The 22508-nt window shown below is 34.0% G+C and overlaps 1 protein-coding gene across 1 annotated transcript; it reads left to right on the top strand.

Annotated features, from left to right (window-relative positions):
- The first annotated feature begins 8735 nt into the window (after positions 1–8735).
- On the top strand, positions 8736–12701 carry LOC111919440 (CASP-like protein 5B3). Its single transcript, XM_023915000.3, has 4 exons — positions 8736–9085; positions 10022–10154; positions 10628–11898; positions 12152–12701. The coding sequence occupies exons 1-3, from the start codon at positions 8955–8957 to the stop codon at positions 10823–10825; spliced, it is 462 nt and encodes a 153-aa protein (XP_023770768.1). The 5' UTR covers positions 8736–8954; the 3' UTR covers positions 10826–11898; positions 12152–12701.
- The last annotated feature ends 9807 nt before the right edge of the window (positions 12702–22508 follow it).

The following is a 22508-nucleotide window of genomic DNA, read 5'->3' as shown; positions in this document are numbered from 1 at the left end:
CCTCCAGGTTTTATAAACTCTGAGCATCCTGATCATGTTTATATTTTAGATAAAGCTGTATATGGGTTAAAACAAGCACCAAGAGCATGGTATGCAACTCTTACATCATTTTTGAAGCAATCTAAATTTAAACAAGGTTCAATTGATCCCACTTTATTTCGAAAGAAAATTGGGAATCATCTGATGCTTGTTCAAATTTATGTTGATGATATAATTTTTGGCTCAACTGACCCAGCTTTATCTAAAGAATTCGAAGATTTGATGAAAAGCAAATTTGAAATGAGTATGATGGACAAAATTAATAACTTTTTGGGTTTAAATATAAGACAAAACAGGGAAGGCATATTCATCAATCAAGAGAAATATACGAAGAATCTGTTGGAAAATTTTGGAATGACGAATAGCACAAGGTTACGAATACCAATGGCAACGGGCATAAAGCTAACTCCTTCGTTAGATAAATCTGCTGTTGATCTTACTTTATATCGAAGCATGATTGGGTCTTTATTGTATTTAACTGCAAGTAGACCTAATATTATGTACTCGGTTTGTAATTGTGCTAGGTATCAATCAAATCCACGAGAACCACATCTCACAGCAGTAAAGAATATTTTCAGATACTTGAAAGGCACTACTTCGTTAGGATTGTGGTATCCTTCGAAAACAGGGTTCTTTATACAAGCTTATTCAGATGCGGATCTTGGAGGATGTAGTCTTGATCGTAAAAGCACAACTGGTGGGTGTCAATTGCTAGATGGAAAGCTGGTCAGCTGGCAATCGAAGAAGCAAACATGTGTATCAATATCAACCGCTGAAGCTGAATATGTTGCTGCAGCTGCGTGTACATCACAAATCATTTGGATTCAAAGTCAATTAAGAGATTATGCAATTAATATGAAAAAGATTCCTTTATATTGTGACTCACAAAGTGCAATAAGAATTTGTCATAATCATGTGCAGCATTCAAAGACAAAGCACATTGCTCTTCGATATCATTTCATCAAAGATCATGTTGAAGAAGGAAATATTGAAGTTCATTTTGTGAAAACAACGGATCAATTGGCAGATATTTTTACAAAAGCGTTGGATGAAAAAGCGTTTCTTCGGATATTAGATGGATTGGGAATGGTTGATGGAAATTCTCTTCAGACCGCTAAAAACGAAGAGTGATAGTTTGAATCATTTGGTGAATGGGTAGAAAGAATGATTAAGTGTTCAGCGATTACTGTTCATGGTCAACGCTTCAAACGCTTCGCATTCGAAAGTTTTTAAATCATCAGAGGTTACTGTTCAGGTCAACGCTTCGAACGCTTCGTATTCGAAACATTTTTAACACATTCCAACTAAGGTTAGATTTTTTTATATATTTTTTTTGAAAAACCTGAAAAAAATCAAAAATATTTTTTTTATTGAAAAATCAAAAATCCAAAAACATTTTATTTTTGTTCTTTAATTTTGAAAAATCAAAACTACAAAAAGATTTTAATTTTTTTTTTTGTTCTTTCATTTTGAAAAAATTCAAAAATCACAAAAATATTTTTGTTTTCTTTGTTCTTTAAACTGTGAGTGTTGAGAATTTAATACATGGCAACAATGCGAAGAGGTCATACATTTGTGTTTCTATGGGAATGTATTAAATTTTTTTTACAAACTAGTTAGGATGTCCCTAGAAGCATGCTGCTGTATGTAGACCAAAAGCCTCAACATGACTCTATGTGTGACAAGAAAGCCTTAATGAAATTCTCTCAAGAAAATTTCTTCCCAAAAAGGCTTATATTCGCATAAATCAACAAGAGTTACCTTACTCTTCTCAAATGAATTAAGAGTTTTCTGTTTTGTCCAAATATAACAGAGGTACACTTCGATTCTTAACCAATATTTTTAAACCAAATAGTTCTTAAAACTCAATTTTTTTTTTGAAAAAGATTTGTCCTTGAGGTTTTTGATCAAACCAATCAAAACCTAGACAAATCACAACTCTGTGTTTAAGATCTAACATCATGAGTCCGTGATGAAAGTGAAACCCAAAATTCATACACCTTTAAGGAATTGACGGGGAACTATGTTCCAGATCTTACGAAGCTTTTGCTTCAGTACCTTTTATACTCCAAATCATATTCATTTCTTTTGAGTGATCTTAATCAAACATTCGAAAACTACGATGTTTGTTCCCAAATAGATCCAGCATAATTTTTTTTATGAATATGATTTCTGTGTGAGTATATTTTCAAAATCTTTGTTACTTTGAATACCATTCACAACCAAGTTGTCACTGACTACACTGGTCATACAACTAATTTTGTTTACAATTACTCACCTTATTTTAAGGTTGATATGTAACAAAATTTTCGAAGCCACCCAATGTGTCCAATAAAAGAAACCCTTCGAAACTTCTTTACAAGTTATCGATTGTATTTCACAGGAAATCACACAAGCTGTTAATTATCTCTCTTGATAATTTTCAAAGATATCTTTGCCTGGGATAACATTGTTTTTATGTCAAAGAAATTATTGACATCACGAGTTTTCAAAAGTTTTTTTCCTTGCTTCTCATCTAATTTTTTTTGGCACACAGCACACACGAAATCCTTGAGGTTTGAGTAACACCAACTTAAACTGATGATTTCGAAACTCTGGCAAATGACTTCGCTTTTTAAACCCCAAAGTGAAAGAGCCTGACCTCAATTCCGAAGGCATCCGACGGTTACAACTCTTTTGGGGAACACCAAACAGTCCTATCTCTTGATGACGCATGATGTAGGATAAGCGTGTAAGGCGTATTGACAGTTACGATTGTTACTTTCTGATGAGTGCATTCCGGGTTTCAAGGTGCCATGTCAGCAAGCTTTTAATGCATCCCGCTTCAAATTCAAAAATTCTAGGGTTACATATAAAAGGGCAACTTACAACTTCATAATCCTTTACGCGATCAAACTTTCAGAAAAACAAGAAATTTCTCTGCAAATCATCTTCTTCACACAGTTATTTTCTTCAACTCATCTACAATGGCAGCTACTTCATCACCAACCACAGACGAGGTCATCAGTATTCCAATCTTGAAGATCCAGGGTTCAAACTATCAAGTAGAATCGGATTTGTCGAAATATCCGGAAGAACTACAGATGCTGGTGGTTGCTTTACAGAACTCTGTTCTGTCTAAAGCCATGTTCCAATCATTTTCTGCACCAATGTCATGGTTATCGAAGGCAGGTTCTACAGCTTCCTACAACAAAGAAACCGGGTGCGTGGAATTCACCATGGTTACTGATACGCGAATTAGGGTTTCCAAAAGATTATTTTGCAAGATTTTGGGAATTTGAAATTCTGGTCCATACGATGAACTCACGTCTTCGCAAGTAGTATACATGTTCAATGAGATGGGTCACCAACTTCCATTGACACGTATAAGTGATTTCAAGAAGTCTGGTCTACCAACCATTTGGAATTTTTTATTTGGCATCTTCCTCAGATGTCTTACTGGACGAACGGTGGGGTTAGACAAAGGAAGAATGGAGGTATACGCAATGGTTGCAGGGATATACTATGACTTACAGGTGGATTACTCTGAGCAGTTGTGGACAGAGTTTATTACAAGCATTTCGAAGACGAGTGTTAAACAAGGAATTTCTTGTGCCAAATATTGGAGTTTGATTGTCCAATATGTATATCAGAAGGAAAAGATTGAGGTACCGGATTACGAAGAAAAAACAGTATTCCACATGTACAGGAGTCCGAAGGAAGTACATGACGATACGACAATTTTTACCTCTATAGCCAGAATTCCAGATGCAATGTTAAAGAAGGTGGATCCTACGAACAAAGTGTTGGTGTCATACTTACAATCAATTGACACAACAGTTGTGACTGAGATGTTACAACAAGAAGCAAAGAAGAAGTCGAAGAAGTCCAAAAAGACAGATGATGACTCTTCGGAAAAAGGGGTGAAAGATGAACAACAACATCAAGCACTAATAATTTCTTCTACAAATGTCGAAGAGGTGTCTCCGGTCTTGACATCAGTTGCTGATACACTAGTAATTGAAGCCTCTCCATCAAAGGAAACGATTCCTTCGAAGACGGGGGTTTTTCAAAGAATCAAGATAAAGCGAAAATCTCAATTGGTGAAGAAGACGCAGGTTACTCACCAAGGGGTTACAGTTCGTGAAGTTCCAGCTCCTGTGTCTTCATCCTCGAAAAAGAGAAGGGCTGAAGAAATGGCTAAGTTTTTAAAGAAAACTAAACATGTCGAAGAAGAAGAGCGTGTGCCTGAGACTCCTAAAGATAATATTCCAAAAGAAGTCGAAAATTTTCAATCTACTGAGATTTCGAAACCTGCTGACGTCAAGATTTTTGAATCAACGACTCTACCACAGGTTACTTCTACCACCGATTCTCCTACATTCCAATCTATCATGGATCAACCTTTCACCACCATCTTCTCAACACAATCCACTGAACCACCACATCCTTCATCACCTATTGCTGAAACAATGGCAATTGATGAAGAAACCGACAACGAAGGGTTTGGGGGAACTTTCGAAGACCTTTCTTTTGATAAAACAGAAGAAGATTTTCCGGATCATATGCTAATGACGATGAAGCAGTTCAAGATTTTGAATTCCAAATTGAATTCAATCTTGCAATCTCAAGCAGATATCAGAAGTGTTGGAATCAATCTTTTGGAAGTTGATTCATTGATGAAGGAGATGGAAAACAGGCTGCTATCGAAGACTTCAGGGCTTATTCGTGATTCAGAAAGCCGGATTTTAGAGAAGACTGATCAGTCTGATAATTCTACTGAGAATAGAATCAATTCTATTCGAACTGATTTTCTAAAGGAAGTTAAAGATTTGAAGATGGTTACGAAGGAGCGTCATGTGCTCTTCGTACAGGAGGTGAAGAAGGTTAGAGAGGATGTGAATATGCAGATTAGAGAACTTCAGGAAGAAATGACGAAGGAAGTTCAAAATATTCATCAGGGGTTTGAATCAGCACATCAGAAGATTGACATCATTTGTGATGCAGTTGTTCAGTGTGTCAAGATGTTTGAACAACTCAATCCTCAAATGGTATCTCTTTCCGCCAATGAAGTTCAACATTTCGGAGAGTTGGTGAATCTACTGAAGGAACTCAAAGAAATCTCTTCGAAATCCTCTTCTTTGATTATCTCTCAAGAATTTCTATCTCAGAAATTTCTTCATTTCGAAGCCATTCTTCAAAAGCATCTTACTCCACTACTTCGAATCTCAAGCCTATTGCCAAGTGTATCAGATGCCCCACCTGCTGTCACAGGGGTGCAAGGGGGAGAAAAGAGTGTTCAAGCAAAGGCTGGGGAGCATGAGATGACACCAGAAGATTCGAAGGCTCCAGTAAAACCAACAGTTGTTAATCCTTCGAAAACTCCAGTCAAACCAACAATTGTTTCAGCTGCTCCAGTCATTTCGACTGTGACCACAATGGTTCCTATTATAAGACCTAGTACAAAAGGTATTGTAATTGGGAATGTTGTTTCTTCAAATGTTTCTTCATCAAAGGGTGCAGCTCCTTCGAATGTGAAAGACAAAGGAAAAGGAGTCTTGATTGAGAAGACAAACAAAGAAAAGAAAGCTGAGGTGGCAGCTGAAGTGGAACGAATGAGGCATGTGGAGAGCATTATGCGACAAAGAGCTCTTGAAGGTTCGAATGTCGACAAGGGAGATCCTTCAAAAGTTTTCAACTATGAAACTATCGAATCAAGAGTGATGTTTGACCATATGTACTCTTTTGAGAAGATTCCTAAGAAGAGTTATGTGGTGACAAACACTGATTACGGGCAACTCGACTTTCCAATTAATGAGATGATGTTCGTCATGCCACAATTTAAAGCAGAGTCAAAGAATATGGATGTCGAAGAAGGAAAGAAGATGAAAATTCGATTTCATGCTGTGTTAGCTAAAGCTCAAGAAGAAGTATGGTACTTGGAGAAGATTAAGAAGGTGATATCCATAAAAAGGGATGTCATTTTCGAAGAAAATTTTCAAAACTTGAAGTATGTGGTGACAAGGGCAAGTGGGAAGATACAAGAGTTCACAATAGCTGACTTTCCATTGATGAACACGTATGATCTCATCAATGTTGCACTGATTCTCAAAGACAAGTCCTTTTCTTATCTCCAAGAAACAGAACCTGATGTCTTCAGTCTTGGGTGTAGGCATATAAAAGTTTTCTTGGAAAATTATTTCGAATGCCTAGCTCAAACTGATATCGAGCTTGCTACTGTCAAAGGCATCGACATCACTGCTCCAATGGCTCCTACAAAGAAGCAGGTGGAATTGAAGAAATACGAAGACGGAGAGATTTGTTTAAAGCCGTTGGGGATAGTCTTCGCTGGTAAAGACAAAGCTGGAAGGGCCAAAAGATTCTTGTTTCAAACCTCTGAAGTGGAAAGATATACAAACTCGCAATATACGAACTTAATTGTTCGTATGAATCATTGCAAGAAGAATTCAGAAGGAGACAAGAAGGAGATAAAGAAAGTTATCTCGTGGTACATGGAAATTCGAAGAGTACTGATGTATGCTGTACAACTACTTACTTCATGAAGACTTCGACCTTTATTCCAAAGGGGGAGATTGTTAGGGTTTGTATTGTAATATGTCGAAGTATTGTTTTTGTTACGAAGGGTTGTTAGTCTTCGTAAGTTGTGTCTTCGAATGTAACGTTATATTTACTAAGGCACTTTAACGAAGCTTTAATGTCTAGTCCTTAGTATTTTATTATGCTTTTGTACGCCTATAAATAGGAGTCTGTACGATGTGAGAATAGATCTTTTTACACACTTTACAGAGAATTCTGTTATACTCTGTAAATCAGAAAGCATAATATGAGCTGATCAAAGATTATATTTACTCTCTTGTTCATCGTGATTCTTCTTTCTTAATTCTTACATAAATTGATCTTTAAACTCGATTTCAAATCTCATCACTTATCATCCTACAAACAACTTTTGAACGAAAGTTTCACTTCTAGGAGGCTATTGGAGGGTGTAACAATGATTAATTCCAAAAACACAAGACCATGTTTAATTTGTATGAATGTAAAAAATGGACCTTATTGGCCTTCAAGAACAAATGAAGCAATTATTTTTGTTAAGTTTGTAAACAGATGATTTAATTGAAGAAGTGAAGATCTGATTTCTTAGATTGGGTTTTTCGGGTGTAGGTTCAGACATAACAAGAGAGAGAGAGAGAGAGAGAGAGAGAGAGAGAGAGAGAGGACCCTTCCATATTAAATAATTATATATATTTTTTTATTTTTTTAGATAAGGCAAAACTTCATAAATGGTCCCTGTAATAGTGAAATGACAAAAATGCCCTTCACTTAACGGCCAAAAGCTAATGGAGTTAGTGAAAAGGACCATTTGTTAAAAGTTTTGAAATCACAGGGACGATCCGTGAGGTTTTTTGAACTTAGGGACTAAACTTGATATTTTCAGAAACCACAGGGACCATTTTTGAAGTTTTGTTTTTTTTTTTGTTTTGTTTTGTTTTTTTTTTTTTTTTTTTTTTTTTTTTTTTTTTTTTTATGATTTCTAATGTTTCTATAAATAAAAAAAGGTGTCCAATAGAGAAACCAAAATTTTCCATTCTATTTTAAAGTACTAACCACTGTGATGTGTAGTTATGGTTGCTCAATTTGTAGTTATAGATGTATGTGTATGTGTTAACTTGGAAATCTTCTTTTGCCTACCACTTGCTTGATGAAGTGCATAAGAGAACAATATATCGGTAATTTGTAGTATGGTTAAATTATTCTAAAATACATGAATCATAAGATTACTTTGATCAAAATAAGTGACAGAAGCACCAACATTGAAATATCAGATGGGTCCAAATGCTTTCATCATTTCATACTCCTAGTGTTGTTATTTGATATAAGTAGACATTATCCCATTAGTTTTTTTAAGTGTATATAAAGATGTTGGCCAATAACTAAATGGGTTATTAATTATTATGCATACATCCTCCTTGTAAGATATGTAACTCATCCATGTTTTTATTTCATACTACAGTTAATTAGTATTTACGTTATTATAAAATTATCAATACCAATAAATTTATTTGACCTCAAAATTTAGAATGATGTATACATATTACAAGGCATGATTGTCATATATAAAGCTTTTATTTATATTATTAGTATTTATAGAGGAGATTATGAATCAATTCCTTACAGTAACATAGAAATGATAAGTGTGGTTTTCTATTTATGTCTTCATATTTAATTTTTTTAATCAATCCGTGTAGAACATTAATCTCACATCTAGTATAGATATCAAACTTTTTAGCTATGATTTTAATTGTATTATGTGTCCGACAAATAGATTGACAGATTAATAAATTATTGTTTAGTATTCTCAAATTATAACATCACGCTATAATTTAGAAAATATAATTCTATTTTTTTTCCACTATATCATCGTACTTCCAACTTTTATGAGTATATCACAACATCCTACTTTTAATCACAACAATATGATACCAATCACAAATTAAATATGAATATGAAATTAGTAAAATATCTACTATTTCTGATAAAATAATTTAGAAAACCGTTCAAATATTTACTTATTTTTGGTAATAATTCTTAGGATAAAAAAATTATAAAATCACAAGGACACGAGTTCTTGTATTCGTGGAAAAGGGTAATGACTATTATTATTAATCGAAGTTTAAATGGGATTGCTATTATTGTGTTTTGGTCTTTCTATCATTGTTTCCACCTGACCTGCATCCCCCACCTCCAATTCTTTTTCCTTACTTGAGCCCCCTTTCTAGTCATCCTCTTTACTCTTCCCCCAAATTAAGAAAGTACCAAATCAAAACCCATATACCTCTTTTGTAATGGATTATCATTTCATGGAATTAATTGTCGTTCTTCTTTCAATTTGAGATTTACAAGAAGGGGAAACGAAAATGAGGAATTTCGCAGGGACACCTGGAACAGTGACTGCTCTGATTTTGAGATTGTTGCAGTGTCTGTTTGCTGCTGCTTCAATTGCTTCAATGGCTTCCACTAAATCCTTCTTCAGTTTCACTTCCTTCAGGTATCCTTTCTTTTCCCATTTCTCGTAATACGTAGTCAACGAATTTAAAAAGAAAATCCATGAATTAGGGCTAATATTAATACCCGTTTTATGGTGCTTTAATACCATATCTGGCAACGTATTGCATCAATAACATGGGTCGGGTTTACCCTTTTGATAATGCTGAGATCAATATACTCGCTTCATTAAACAAAAGTGTTAAATGAAAGGATAGCAAATTAGCAACCCACTTCTACTTATTTGTATATTATATCATCTTATTTTATGTAGCTCTAAAAAAATCTATCTGAATTATAGCAATATCATATGAATACAAAGCAATTGTCAATGCTAGAGTGGTGTCATTTTTTCAATGTATGATTTGTTAATAAGAAAAGAGTTGAATGTAGAATTATATAATTAGGTAGATTTTCAAAGTACAATTCATAAATAATAATAAAAATAAACTTTGAAAGTACAAGACTATAATAATAGACATAAATGAAAGTAGGATGCTTAATAAAAGACTATATAGCCTTTATCGAGAAGATATTGTGTCAAATTTATTAATTTAATGCTTCTAACGTTCAATTTATAAAATATTCTCTAAAAAAAATGAATAGCAATTCGCAAACATCGCTAGATATTTTTGTATATGTTACTATGAAACGTTAAAAATTTACAAAATCTTTTATCCGTTTTGATATTTAAAATATCAATGTTTGTCCTAATTACATTTGTCTTGGTCCCAGTCCAGTACACGCCAAATGCAGTACAAGGCTGACTTTAATCAAATGATTATCTAATTTTGATTATGAATCTTGAACTCACAATAACAATTTTGAAAAAGTAATATCCAAACATCCGCATAATCTTAAATCATATATAACGTTATTAAAATTTTCATGTAATATGGGTTTTCTTGAGTTTAAATGTGGAATTACTTAACTATTTCAGCTACTTAATTGCTTCAATGGGATTGCAAGTAATTTGGAGCTTTGGACTTGCATTCCTGGATGCATGTGCCTTGGCAAAGAAGAAAGTCCTCCATAATCCCGGTTTACTGAGCCTCTTCGTTGTTGGAGACTGGGTCAGTATTCATAACAAAATCCCTTTTGGGTATTTATTTTTGGGATACATTCGAGAAATAGTAATGTAATTCCATTGATTTATTTACTATAGCATCCTTCATTCGTTTTTTCCTATCACAACATATTATACTTTGAAATATGTCATAATGAGAAAAAAATCGAATCTACAATGCTATAATTGGATATTTTTTTTTGACTAGATTAAGTTGTTCCTAACTCAATTTGCTACTTTCTTGTCACTTTTCATTTTTTAAATAACTTATTTGTTGTTTTATTGTGAAATTGTGATTGGTTGTTACGTTGCCAATAAACATAGTCTAAAAAAACATTGAAAGTAGTAACATGTTATGTTGTAATAATAATCAGATGCTAAAATAAAGAAATAAACAGAAATATAAATATTTCTTGCATTTAGTTGTATTATTAATCCTATATATATTTTTTAACATGTTGTACTTAAAATTGGTGTTAGGTTACTTCAATGTTGAGCCTTGCAGCCGCTTCCTCATCTGCGGGAATAACCGTGTTGTATTTTAATGATTTGGGAAGTTGTGGTTTTGTGGAATGCCAAAAATACCAATTGGCGGTTGCTTTGGCATTTATGAGTTGGATAACAATTGGAATCTCATCCTTAATTATGCTTTCCACTTTGGCTGCGGCCGTGAGTTAGAATTTTTCGCTTATGCCCCTCTATTTTTTAACAATTAACTTTCGGTCCTTGTATTTTCAAACAAATCACCTTTTTAAGGTACAAAAGAATCACGATATTTTGAAAAAAAAAAGTGAATGTATATTTTTTGGGCAATTATATATTCACGATTTATCTTAAGTTTTTGGTTTTTATGGACAAGAAACAACTTTGATGGTTGAGATAGTTAATTGCTTTATTGTTGGGTTACTGGGTCTGTATAGAATAGTAGATAGTATAGAGGAAAATGGGGATATTTAAACTTAATGAGACTGATGTATTTTGATGTATTTCATTTAGTCAAGTGAATCATGAAAATTTATGTCTATATGAAAATTTCACAAATGTAAAAGTTACCTACGTTTGAATACTGTTCGGTTATGATACTTGTTTGTTATGTCCTAAATCTTGTGAATTTAGAAAACTTATGGGTCAAAAGTCTCAAACTTGGAACTTTAGGGACAAAAAATGAAAATGTTCTAATTTGAGCTTTGTAGAAACTTTGAAAGAATATTTTGATAGTGGGAAAATGACACTCTAGCACATTAAAGTTTTGACATTTGGCTAAGTTGGTCACTAAAGTTTCTTTCTTTCTTTTTTTTTTTTTTTTTTTTTTTTTTTTTTTTTTTTTTTTTTTTTTTTGTACATTAGACCACTAAACTCCATTTTTACCTTTTAATTACACAATTATCTAAAAAATTAGACGGTTTACATGCTTTTGTGGCATGCTGATGTGTCCAATAAGCTTACGTGGGATACTGATGTGTCGAAGAATTGAGTTGTCCAACAACCCATATTAATTGAAACTCTCAATCGGACCATGATTTAAGTGTTTCTTACCCTTTTATGAAAACTCAAATACTTTCCACCGACTCTTTCCATCCTCAAGAACAATGTCTTTAAGCTCATCCACTTCAAGGAATTAGCTACAAGTGACTCGTGTTCAGTCGCGAGGACGGGTAAAGCTTTGCGATTGCGGCGTTCCAGCTAAAGAACGAACGTGTTGTAAGATAACAAACCTTGAGAGGCGTTTCTGGAATTGTCAAAACAGTTTGGTAGGTCCCGATAATCCTGATCATGCTACCTTAGTATTATAGTGTCTGACTGTGGTGTTTCTTTGTGTAAAGACGATCATGGTAGATTTGTATTTTGAAAAAAAAAACCCTAATTTTATTTATTTTTGACGAATATTTGTTATTGTGAATCAAACCCATTTTGTTAGCATATTAAAGGTAGCTGATTTCCTTATTCTTCATTTACTATCCAAGTCAAAGCATTTTCATTTATTGATGGATTGACTTTTTACAGACTAGTTGAAGAAATGTAGCTTCTATGAATGGAAAGACAAAGAACAGGAATAAGGGTATTACAAAAACCTTTTATATTCTCTGAAGCAGAAACTGGATGCTAAAGAGGATTGTCTGAGATGAACAATTTGAGGAGGATTGTTGAATTGGAGTTCCTGCTATCACAAGAGCGGTCTAAGGTGGCAAAGAATGAGAAAGATGTTTCTGATGCAAGGAAGATAATAGACAGGTATAGGATGACAGTTGCATTGTTGTTTGCTTGCTTGGTCTTTTGTGTTTTGAAGTTAGGGGTGATTATAGTTAGTTAGGGTGATTGGTGTAAGCTTTTGTATTTTTATGTAAAGGCAGACTAGAAAGTCAGTAATGATGGGCACATCCATATGTTTGGAAGCTGCTTTTAGTTACAATTTGGGGGTTTCAACCTTTATGTGTTGATGTTGTAAGCTGGTAAGTCCGTATGAAAGGGCACTTGATAACTACTGTAAAAATATATTAAAAGTCCCAATTGTAGGGCATTTTGTATAAATCAGATGTTGAAAATGTTAATGTTATTGAAACATTTGCATAGCTTGTATTCCCAACAATTATATTTAATTAAATTGGTTGTTGTGCATGATATTATATTGGGGAAAATACCGGCTATAATCATTTCTTGTGTGTGTGTGTGTGTTGGGGGGGGGGGGGGGGGCATTTCAAATTTTAGTCATGAAAAATCACCTTTCCGGCTATAGACATGCATTCCGCGGAGGACCCTCCACGGGGCTCCGCATAATGACAAATCCTCCGCGGAACTATAACATGCCGTACCTTTTTCCGTCTGAAAATGTTGTCTACATAGGAGACATTAAGACCTCCACGGAGTGATTGGTTTGTATATTAATTAAACCCTCCTCAGAGGTCGTTAAGAGGGCTCCGCGGAGGCTTAAACATCTCCGCAGAATGGGTTGTTAACCAAGTTTTTAGCCGTTTTTTTATATAAATGATTGATTTTGTTCATTTTTTTATCTATCTGCAATATTCAATCGATTTTATGGTTCCAACTTTTTTTCTAAGAAAATATGAGTTTTGTTATTTTATGTACGGGGGGTTTTTGGCAAATGAGTAATGGAATTAACACCTACGTTAGAGCAAAATATAAGAACTTAGGTTTACTGCTTCCGCCTGATTTTGACCATCGAATATTGTTTGATTTGGTTAAAAGTAAGACTAATATGTTCAATAGTAATATATCATTTTCATTTCAACACTTGGTTCATGGGTATGTTATGAATATTATAGACAAAGCAGATGTTCATCAACTCAGAAATGTAATGTCTGAAACGAAGGAGATTGTGTATTTGTATTTGGAAGTTTTTGAGGGATGGGTCGAACACAGAGAAGCGGTTGACAAGTTTGTACCATACAATGTTGAGAACATTGTATCTGATAATGTTGAAGAGTGTACACAAGAAGAAACTGTGGCAGTGAATACGATGGAATAAGAAAATTTATATGAGTTTGGAAGACTGCATGACAAAACTTTGTCAGACGATGAAGAGTCAAATGAAGGCTGGTCTGAAGATGAGTTCACACACGAAAAAAAAAGCTTCAGATATCTTTTACGGTATGCCTCCCATACCTGATTGTCCTGATCCTATTGTTGAACCTGGACCATTTCATAGTTTAGGTCCAAATGATGATATGTTTGTTCGTCAAACGTATGATAAAAAACAAAACTAATATTGGCTTTAAGTCTTAAAGCAACCAGAGAAAAGTTTCAGTTTAAGACCAAACATTCTAACAAAAACCGTTACGAGGTATATTATGAAATTGAGAACTATAGTTGGCGTTTATGCAAAACGCATTGATCTGACTGATGAATTTTAAATTAGGACTTTTAACAACGTGCACACATGTTTGTCATTACAAATACACCCAAATTATAAGCACGCAAATAAAAAAGTCATGGATAATACATTGCATGAGATTACAGGAAAAACTCGTTCGAAGGTTTGGAGGCCTAATGAAATATTAAGGGATTTGAATGCTTTGCTGGAAATCAATGTAAGTTACAAACAAGCTTGGCGTGCAAAACAATATGCTATGAAAATGTTGTTGGGATCCTCTGAAGAATGTTTTTCCAAACTTCCTATTTATTTTCACAATTTGAAGAAGCATAATCCCGGTACAGTGGCCTATATACAAACAGATTCTCAAGATTTTTTCGAGTGTTGTTTTTATGCCATTGGGAACACAGTACATACAAAAAACTTTATGTTATTTAATATATACTTATTTGTAAAAAAATGTTTAGTGTTTATGTGTTCCATTTTAATCTATTGCAGGTTCTAGTGTTCAAACGTTTTTGCCGTAAATTCATAATTATGGATGGTGCCCATTTGAAGGGGGGGGGGGGGGGTTTAAGGGAACCATATTGCATGCAGTAGCTATGGATGTGAACAACCAGATAGTGTCCCTTGCGCACGGAATATGCAAAAAAGAGAGTGCTCTTACTTGGACATGGTTTCTTAAAAATATGTATGAATGCATTGGTGATTGTCAGGATTTGACCTTTGTAACTGATAGGACCGATGCAATTCGGGTTAGTATTGAAAATGTTTTCCCACACGCTCATCATGGTGTGTGTGCTTTTCATCTACAAAGAAACATAGTACACTGGTTTGGGAAAAGTGATAAAACAAGTCTTGTTTTGGAGGCTTGTGAGAGCTTACAAAAGAAATGTATTTGAAGAATTGTGGTATAGATATAGTTCTACTAGGCCGCAAGTAGCGGCGTACCTAAGTGAAATTCCAAGTGCTAAATGGACTAGAGTATATTCCCCGTCGAAACGGTATGATTACATGACCTCCAACAGTGCAGAGTCCATGAATTCTTTATCTGTAGATGCAAGGAAGATGCCTATAATACCCCTTCTTGAGTTCTTCCGTCGTCTTTCACAGGAATGGTGTAACAACCGTCGCATCGATGGAGGTATGACATTAATTTGGACTTTAATTATGTCAAATAATAAGTTAATTATATATATATATATATATATATATATATATATATATATATATATATATATATATATATATATTCTTTACAGGGAAACGTTCAACAATGCTAACGGAGTGGGATGAACAAGTAGTTAGCAAAAATGAAGAGTGTAGGACAGGATGGTTCGTTTCAGGTGTTTCAGATACAATATATCAAGTGCATGATTTCAAACATGTTGACATAATTGATCTGAAGCAAGAGATTTCTACATGCAAATATTAGGAAGGAACTGGTTTGCCTTGTGGTCATGTCATAATGGTCTTAAAGCACTTGAAAAAATCTAACTTTGGACATCTGGCTATAGACGCTTACAAAATGGAAATGTACCGAAGTACGTATGAGGGGGCGGTTTACCCCCTTCCAGAACTGTGTGATTGGGAGATTACTGTTGAGATGATGGTTGTTAAACCCCCGATAATGGATACACGTCAAGCTGGTAGACCGAAAAACAAAAATCGTATCCTGACACAAGGTGAGGAGCCTATAGTAAGAAGGTGTAGTAGATGTGAGAATACAACACATAATGCAGTGACTTGTTCGACATTAGTCCCAATGAAGCAAAAGAAGCCTAGAAAAAGTAGCCCAATGTCAAGTAGTAAGAAAAAAGGAAAGGGACGCAAGGGACTCACGAGAGAGTAAAGATGCACGGGACGCAAGAGACGCGCAAGACGCAAAGAGGAGACTATTCTTCAACTTTTGATCTGAATGATTGATGTTGTATTTATAATTAAGTATGTTATGTTTTGGAAGACGTTGATTATGCACTTTGAAATGGTGTGCTTACTTTAAAGATTATGGGTAATATTATGATTATATTAGTGCATCATTAATAGTAGAGTAATAAGTAACAGTTGAAGATAATACATATAACAAACCAAAAACTCATAATTAATGTGCAACAACATCAATTAACTTAAGGGAATTGCAATGGATACTTATCTTTCTCCATTGTTATATAGTTGTCCCTAATTCTTATTTTATCTCCAAAACGGTCTTTTTGCCGCCCAAGATCTATCTTTCTACATCCTTCTCAGCAAGCTATTTTTCAGTCATTTTGATAGTCTTCTTAGTCTTTTTTTATCCGTTCTTCATGATCTTTGATTTTTTTATCAATATGCATCCTTTCCTCAGCCTCTTTGCACTCCACCGCAATGAGGTCATGACGTTCAGTGAGAGCCCCAAATGACTCTTTATCTTTTTTTTGTTCTTCAGCCCATTGCAATTGTTAAAGTATCATCAGACATATACGACCCTCTCATGTTTGGTGATGGGGCAAGAAAAGGGTCGATCGGATCACAATAGTAACAATCAAGTTCGTTGCACGAGCAAATATAGAATTTTGAAGATGAACTCATATTAAAATTCAAAATAATTTGTAACTCTTTACCAAAACTTCAATGATCATCCATGACAATATATAGACCCTTCAACTCCGCAGAGAGCTGTTTATTAGTCCGCAGAGCTGTTTGTCAGTCCGCGAAGCTGTTTTGTTAGTCCACAGAGCTATTTGTCAGTTTGCGGAGCTGTTTTATTAGTCCGCAGAGCTGTTTGTCGGTTTGCAAGCTGTTGTCAATTCGTTGTCATCCATACATTACAATTATTTATTAAAAGGTAAGCATTATTAATTAAAAGGTAAACATTATTTATTAATAACTAAACAATGCCAACGGACCAAAACTAAGGTTAACATAGAAGTGAATACAAACTAATATTCTTTCTGATCCATACATTACAATTCAAGTAAATTATCGTGGAAGTAAGACGACAACACTTTCAACTGGTATTTCTAATGCATAAGGATTGGAATAGGATTCATTGTATCATATTGAAAACCATTTCGATACACCGCGGTAATCAACTTTAAATTTACCATTTGCTGTATTTCTTCAATTTCAAGCCTTTGTAGTGATGTTATAGCATGATCACAAGGTATACCACATTTTTACCATTTCTCGCGAGTATAAATACCATGGTCTAATTGCACGGATTTAGTAGTTAAATACTTAGTCACTTCATATATGCCATTAACAATATGCCTAACCCTACAACCATTAGAGTGGATAAATCTTTTTTGAAACACGTTAAGTGTATAAGGGGTTAGAAGACCATGAAAATCCCCTATGAAATGAAGTGAATCATAAAATAAAAATTAAGATTTAATAATGTATAGTAAGATATCATTTGATCATTTGAATGATGACATAATGTATAATTACCTCCGAATGAAGCACGTTGAACATACACTCCTTGCATCGAGTCATGGACCATTTGAATGATTGTTGTTATTGGTAACTCATGGCTGTTTGTTCTTATCCAATTGATAACATTGGGAATGTCAATGAATTTAACATTGAAACGTACTTTAGGGAAAAAAGCTTTTACCCATTTTGCAAGGGGAATATTTTCAAGCTAGTCAAGATCATTCCCATCAACCTTATTTTGTAAGCTATTCAAGAGCGCATACAAATATGACATATTATACACTTTACATATCTTCCAATACAACTGCTTCATAACTGTATTGCTTCCAGTGGAAGCGTGTATTTTCTCAGATAATTTTTTACCACAATAGCCATGATATGAATAAGGACAGACTCTCTGAACTGAAAAGTCTATGGAATCAAACATATGGCTTATGAAACCAACTTTCGTATTGTCACCTAACATCCTTTCAGCCTCTTCATGAACCATAACCATGACTCGTCACAGTTTATGGTTCCCAAAGCAAACGCTATGAGAAGGGGTTCATGATTTCCATCTAAAGCAAACCATAATGTACATGGATGTTATGTAACTCCCAATTAGAGGTACGTGAGCAACGAATATGATTGGTATCATAAACTTGAGAAATGTACGAATCTGCAAGTAAAGATAATAATATTATCTATACAAGAACTTCAAATAACAAAAAATTTACTATAAAGGATTACATACCACGCATCCCAGTGCCACAAAACAAAATTGGAAATGATTGTACGAATCTTTCTTAATGCACGTAAAGGTGTTAGGATTGGTTCTTTGCATATTATGAAAAAAAAAATCGGTAGGTTGGAGAAATGTTTTTTGATTACCTCATTGACTGAACTCATTTTCACAACTTTTGACACCTTCCAAAAATGAAAATGGTTGCCCAATTTTAAAAGGAATCCGTATTCATTATTCCACAAAACTGTTTAGGCAATCGATGGAAATGACTTGTCAGTCTGCATAAGTTACTGAATTGGTAGTCTGCGTAAGTAAATGGATTGGTAGTCCGCGTAACTGACTTGACAATCCGCGTAAGTGACTTGTCAGTCCGCATAACTCATTGGGCAGTCCACGTAACTAACTTGTCAGTCCGCATAACTGACTTGGCAGTCTGCGTAAGTGAATTGACAGTCTGCATAACTGACTTATCAGTCCGTATAGCTGACTTGGCAGTCCATGTAACCTATCTTGTTATATAATAAAGCTTATATCTATATGAAATTCACATCTTTATCCATAAAAGGGATCCTTTCACAAAATGGTGTCCAATGTTCCAATTTCTTCTAATACAAAAAATCCATCAAATGCGTTAGCTGCAACAAATGGTACATCTCCATGGACGAAAACATAGGTGTTGGTCCTAACACGATGCTGAATTATCGTTTACGAGGGTCTACCAATAATGGCTCCCCCTCATTGCCTTGTTGGTGATGAATGGTCCCACCTAATAGCTTTGTTGAACCATGAGGTGGGACAAGGACAAGAATGGCTAAAACCCGATATTGTTAGTAAATGGATGGATTTAATGACTAAAGCCACATGGTTCAATCGATGCTACAATTATGAGAAAATATGATGATCTCATGCAGACAATGAAGAACTTTTTTAAGACGTGAATGGATATTACCTGTGCGAGTTTTATGGAAATGATTTCGAGTATACGGACGTTTGGAATCTCGTTAAAAACAAACCTTTTTTCATATAGACGACTCTTTTATTTGTAATGTTTTATGTTATTTGTAATGTTTTTTTTTCTATTATTTGTTAGTAAATGGATGGATCTAATGTTTTTTTGTTTGAATGTATCGTAATATTTGTTGCTGCATTAGGTTTCAAAAATTAAAGGATAAATAACATAATAAAAACACAAATAAGAACTCAACCATATTACTGATGGGTTTTGGCCATAAGAACATCCTATGTGTGCTCATGCAAACCCTAATGTTTGGATCTAGGTTTCTCTATTGTACATGCAATTCATCCAAGACTTTAAACCCTAGATCTAGCATGTGATAATCAATATTAACATAAGAATGGGGTTTAGATCTTACCTTGATTGTTATGTAGCAATAACAATCTCAAATCCTCCTTGTAATGGCTTTAGAAAGCTTAGAGTCACAAGTGTCACTCCCCTAATGGCTCACAAACACCAAGCGCAAGAGGATGAAAAAGGAGAAGAGGATAGACACCCAAAAATGGCTGGAAACCCTAAGGAAACTCTAAGCTGTAACAATTGGTAAAAATAGGAACGATCGTACGATGCTATGTTTTGATTCTTAAGCAATATGAGTATTTTATCAAGAATGGTTGAAGGAATTTAACCTCTTTTATTTAAATAAGTTCTTGTGAAATATAAAACAAGTAACTAATAATAATTTCGTTACGATGTATGACTACGAACCATCACCGGTTTGTGAAAATTAGCATATAACATCATTTGAACGCAACAAACTTAATTTTTGTATCAACATGTATATAGTTGATAATTAAGTTAGGTTCTATGTAAAAAATGTGCTTAATAGTTGTGGAGGATCTAAATTTGACAAATATACGAACCAAAGTGACAAAACGTGTTTAACGATATGGTTAACCGGTTAAATGTCACGAAATTATACATCGGTCAATAAATTTTATATTTAAATAAATTAAAATATAAAATGAATTATTATAAGGTATAATTAGAATGTATTTAAGTTTTTTTGAATAAAAAGAATAAAACATAAATATTAAAGTTCAAATACACAAAAACTACATTGTTATTTTATACTAAGTATACATGTATGTATTTGTATATATGTATTATTATCTAGGGAATGACTAGTTATGGGTCATGACTTAAAGTGATTTCATGTAAGTTTTATGATGTCTAAATCAATTAAGATAAGAGAATTGGTGGAGATAAGTGCCAACTTAACTAATAAGTGCTTAATCACTTAAGACATTTTACCCATCTACACCTTCCAAAGCCATCAAAACCATGAACTAAAGGGCTGCTGTCCCTTTTGTGTTTCAGCCACCATTTCACCCATCTACACCTTCCTTTTGCTTGATATTTTTACCACCAAATACCCCTGGAAGTTACTTGTTATGATACTCAAAATTATTGATTCAAAATAGTGAGTAAACTACCCTTTTTCTCGCTCTTTTGCTGTGAAATTTTCGTGACAGCAACATAGCCAAAAGAGTGGCTGTTTTGGAGCATCAAACCAACAACCAAAAGTTCATCTTCAACCTTCCATTCTTCAAGTATTCACATAAGGTGAGTTCATACCCCTACATTTTCATGTTTTCTTCAAGTTTTAGGGGGGGGGGGGATACAAGTTAGAACACTAAACATAACTTAAATTTAAATGACAGTTTTCTACAAAAAAGTTGAGTCCTGTTCACGGACTGTTTTGACCATCTTAAACTTAATATCTTTCAAAACTGTACAATATGCAAATAGTTCAAGTTTATACCTTTCTAAGGACTACTCGCACGCGTTCATACGATTTTTCTACAATTTATGGCGATTTTTATAAAACTATCTGTCATTTCAGAAGTGATTTCGGACCAGTCTGTGAATATGCTCATTTTCACACTAGTTTGAGACCACTAAAAATCATAATAAAAATAGGAACAAAGTAGACTCATTTTATAAACTCTCAGAGGTGACGGATTCAGTTTTTGACTTACGATGGTTTTTCTATGAGTTTTCTAAAAACATGGACAGTAAAGGGTAAAACTGTCAAAAGTGGTTTATAGATTTATTAACACCTTCTAAAATTTTTGTGCAATGTTTATACATTAAGGAAGTTAAAAACACAATCATTTAAATATGTTTAATTACAATTTTTACAAAATTGATAAGTACAAAAAGGTCTTAGTATCAAACTTAAGGATTATTTCACGCAGAGTTTCTAATAAAAACGTAAGAATATGAACAACAATTACGAAACATACCAAATCATCTTTTAAAATTTATACATATATATAACCATTTGCATATATATGTTTTGTTTACAAACCTGTCTTCTACATCAAAAATATACATATATAGTTTACGAAACTCTACTCCATTTGTATCCTGTTGAGCAAAGGGTAAAATATTGTCAAATGCATATCTAAAGATTTCACGTCGTTTTTGATAGCTATCCCAGTCTTAGGGGATGATCATTTATACAAACATTTTCACACGTAAATCTGTTTTTTTATACTAAGTTTTGTGAGACATCAACTTCACATACGTTCGAGTACACATTTCAAGTCCTGTATTATATACCAGAAACCCTTGGAGGGGGAACATGGTGTTTGTGTATAGATCTATACGGGCTTGACAACCCACGCCCTGACTATTAGCTACAGTCCACCATTTGGGGTGACAAACGTCAGAACATTCCAACGCCTGAAGAACGTTGTGTACAGGCATTTCTAGTCAATAGAATGGTTATAAAACTCACATGGAGCATTAAAAACACATTGATTTACGGGGTTTTTCAGACGTATTGGAAATTTTATACGTACATACATTTTCTAGAAACAAACATTGGTCTTGAAAGAAGGCTACATTTATGCTAGTAGAAAATATAGGATTTTCTAGGAACAAACAAACAAGAACAAAACATTTCATTTCATACAAATATTGTCATTTAATACTTATGAAACTCACCAGCTTAAATGCTGATCTACTCTTCCAAAACTACTTGTATGTCCCAGGGATTCAGTAATTACAGGTAACAAACAACTTTTGAAGAAGGGACGCTGCGACGCCAGTTTAAATTCATATTTTGGCATCATATTGTAATTGGTTTTGAACATGTACCTTTTAACAATGTAAACTTTCAATTATATATATGATGGTTGTATTGCTTTCTTTACTATGTATTCATTTGTTACGTTACCACATGAAGTCATCCGCCCCCGAACGTTTCCGCCGTTCCGGTTTGGGGGTGTAACAGATTGGTATCAGAGCATTGTTTATAGTGATCTAAGTATATCAAACCACATAAGATATACAAACTATAAATACATAGGGACTAAAACTCTCTGACTTAAGAATTTCAAAACAGGAACATTAGGGGTCCTTTGTTGTT

Source organism: Lactuca sativa, chromosome 5 (genome assembly GCF_002870075.4).
Source record: "Lactuca sativa cultivar Salinas chromosome 5, Lsat_Salinas_v11, whole genome shotgun sequence".
Lineage (NCBI taxonomy): Eukaryota > Viridiplantae > Streptophyta > Magnoliopsida > Asterales > Asteraceae > Lactuca > Lactuca sativa.
The sequence above is the reverse complement of the archived record's forward strand: the minus strand, read 5'-3'. Positions and strand labels throughout refer to the sequence as shown.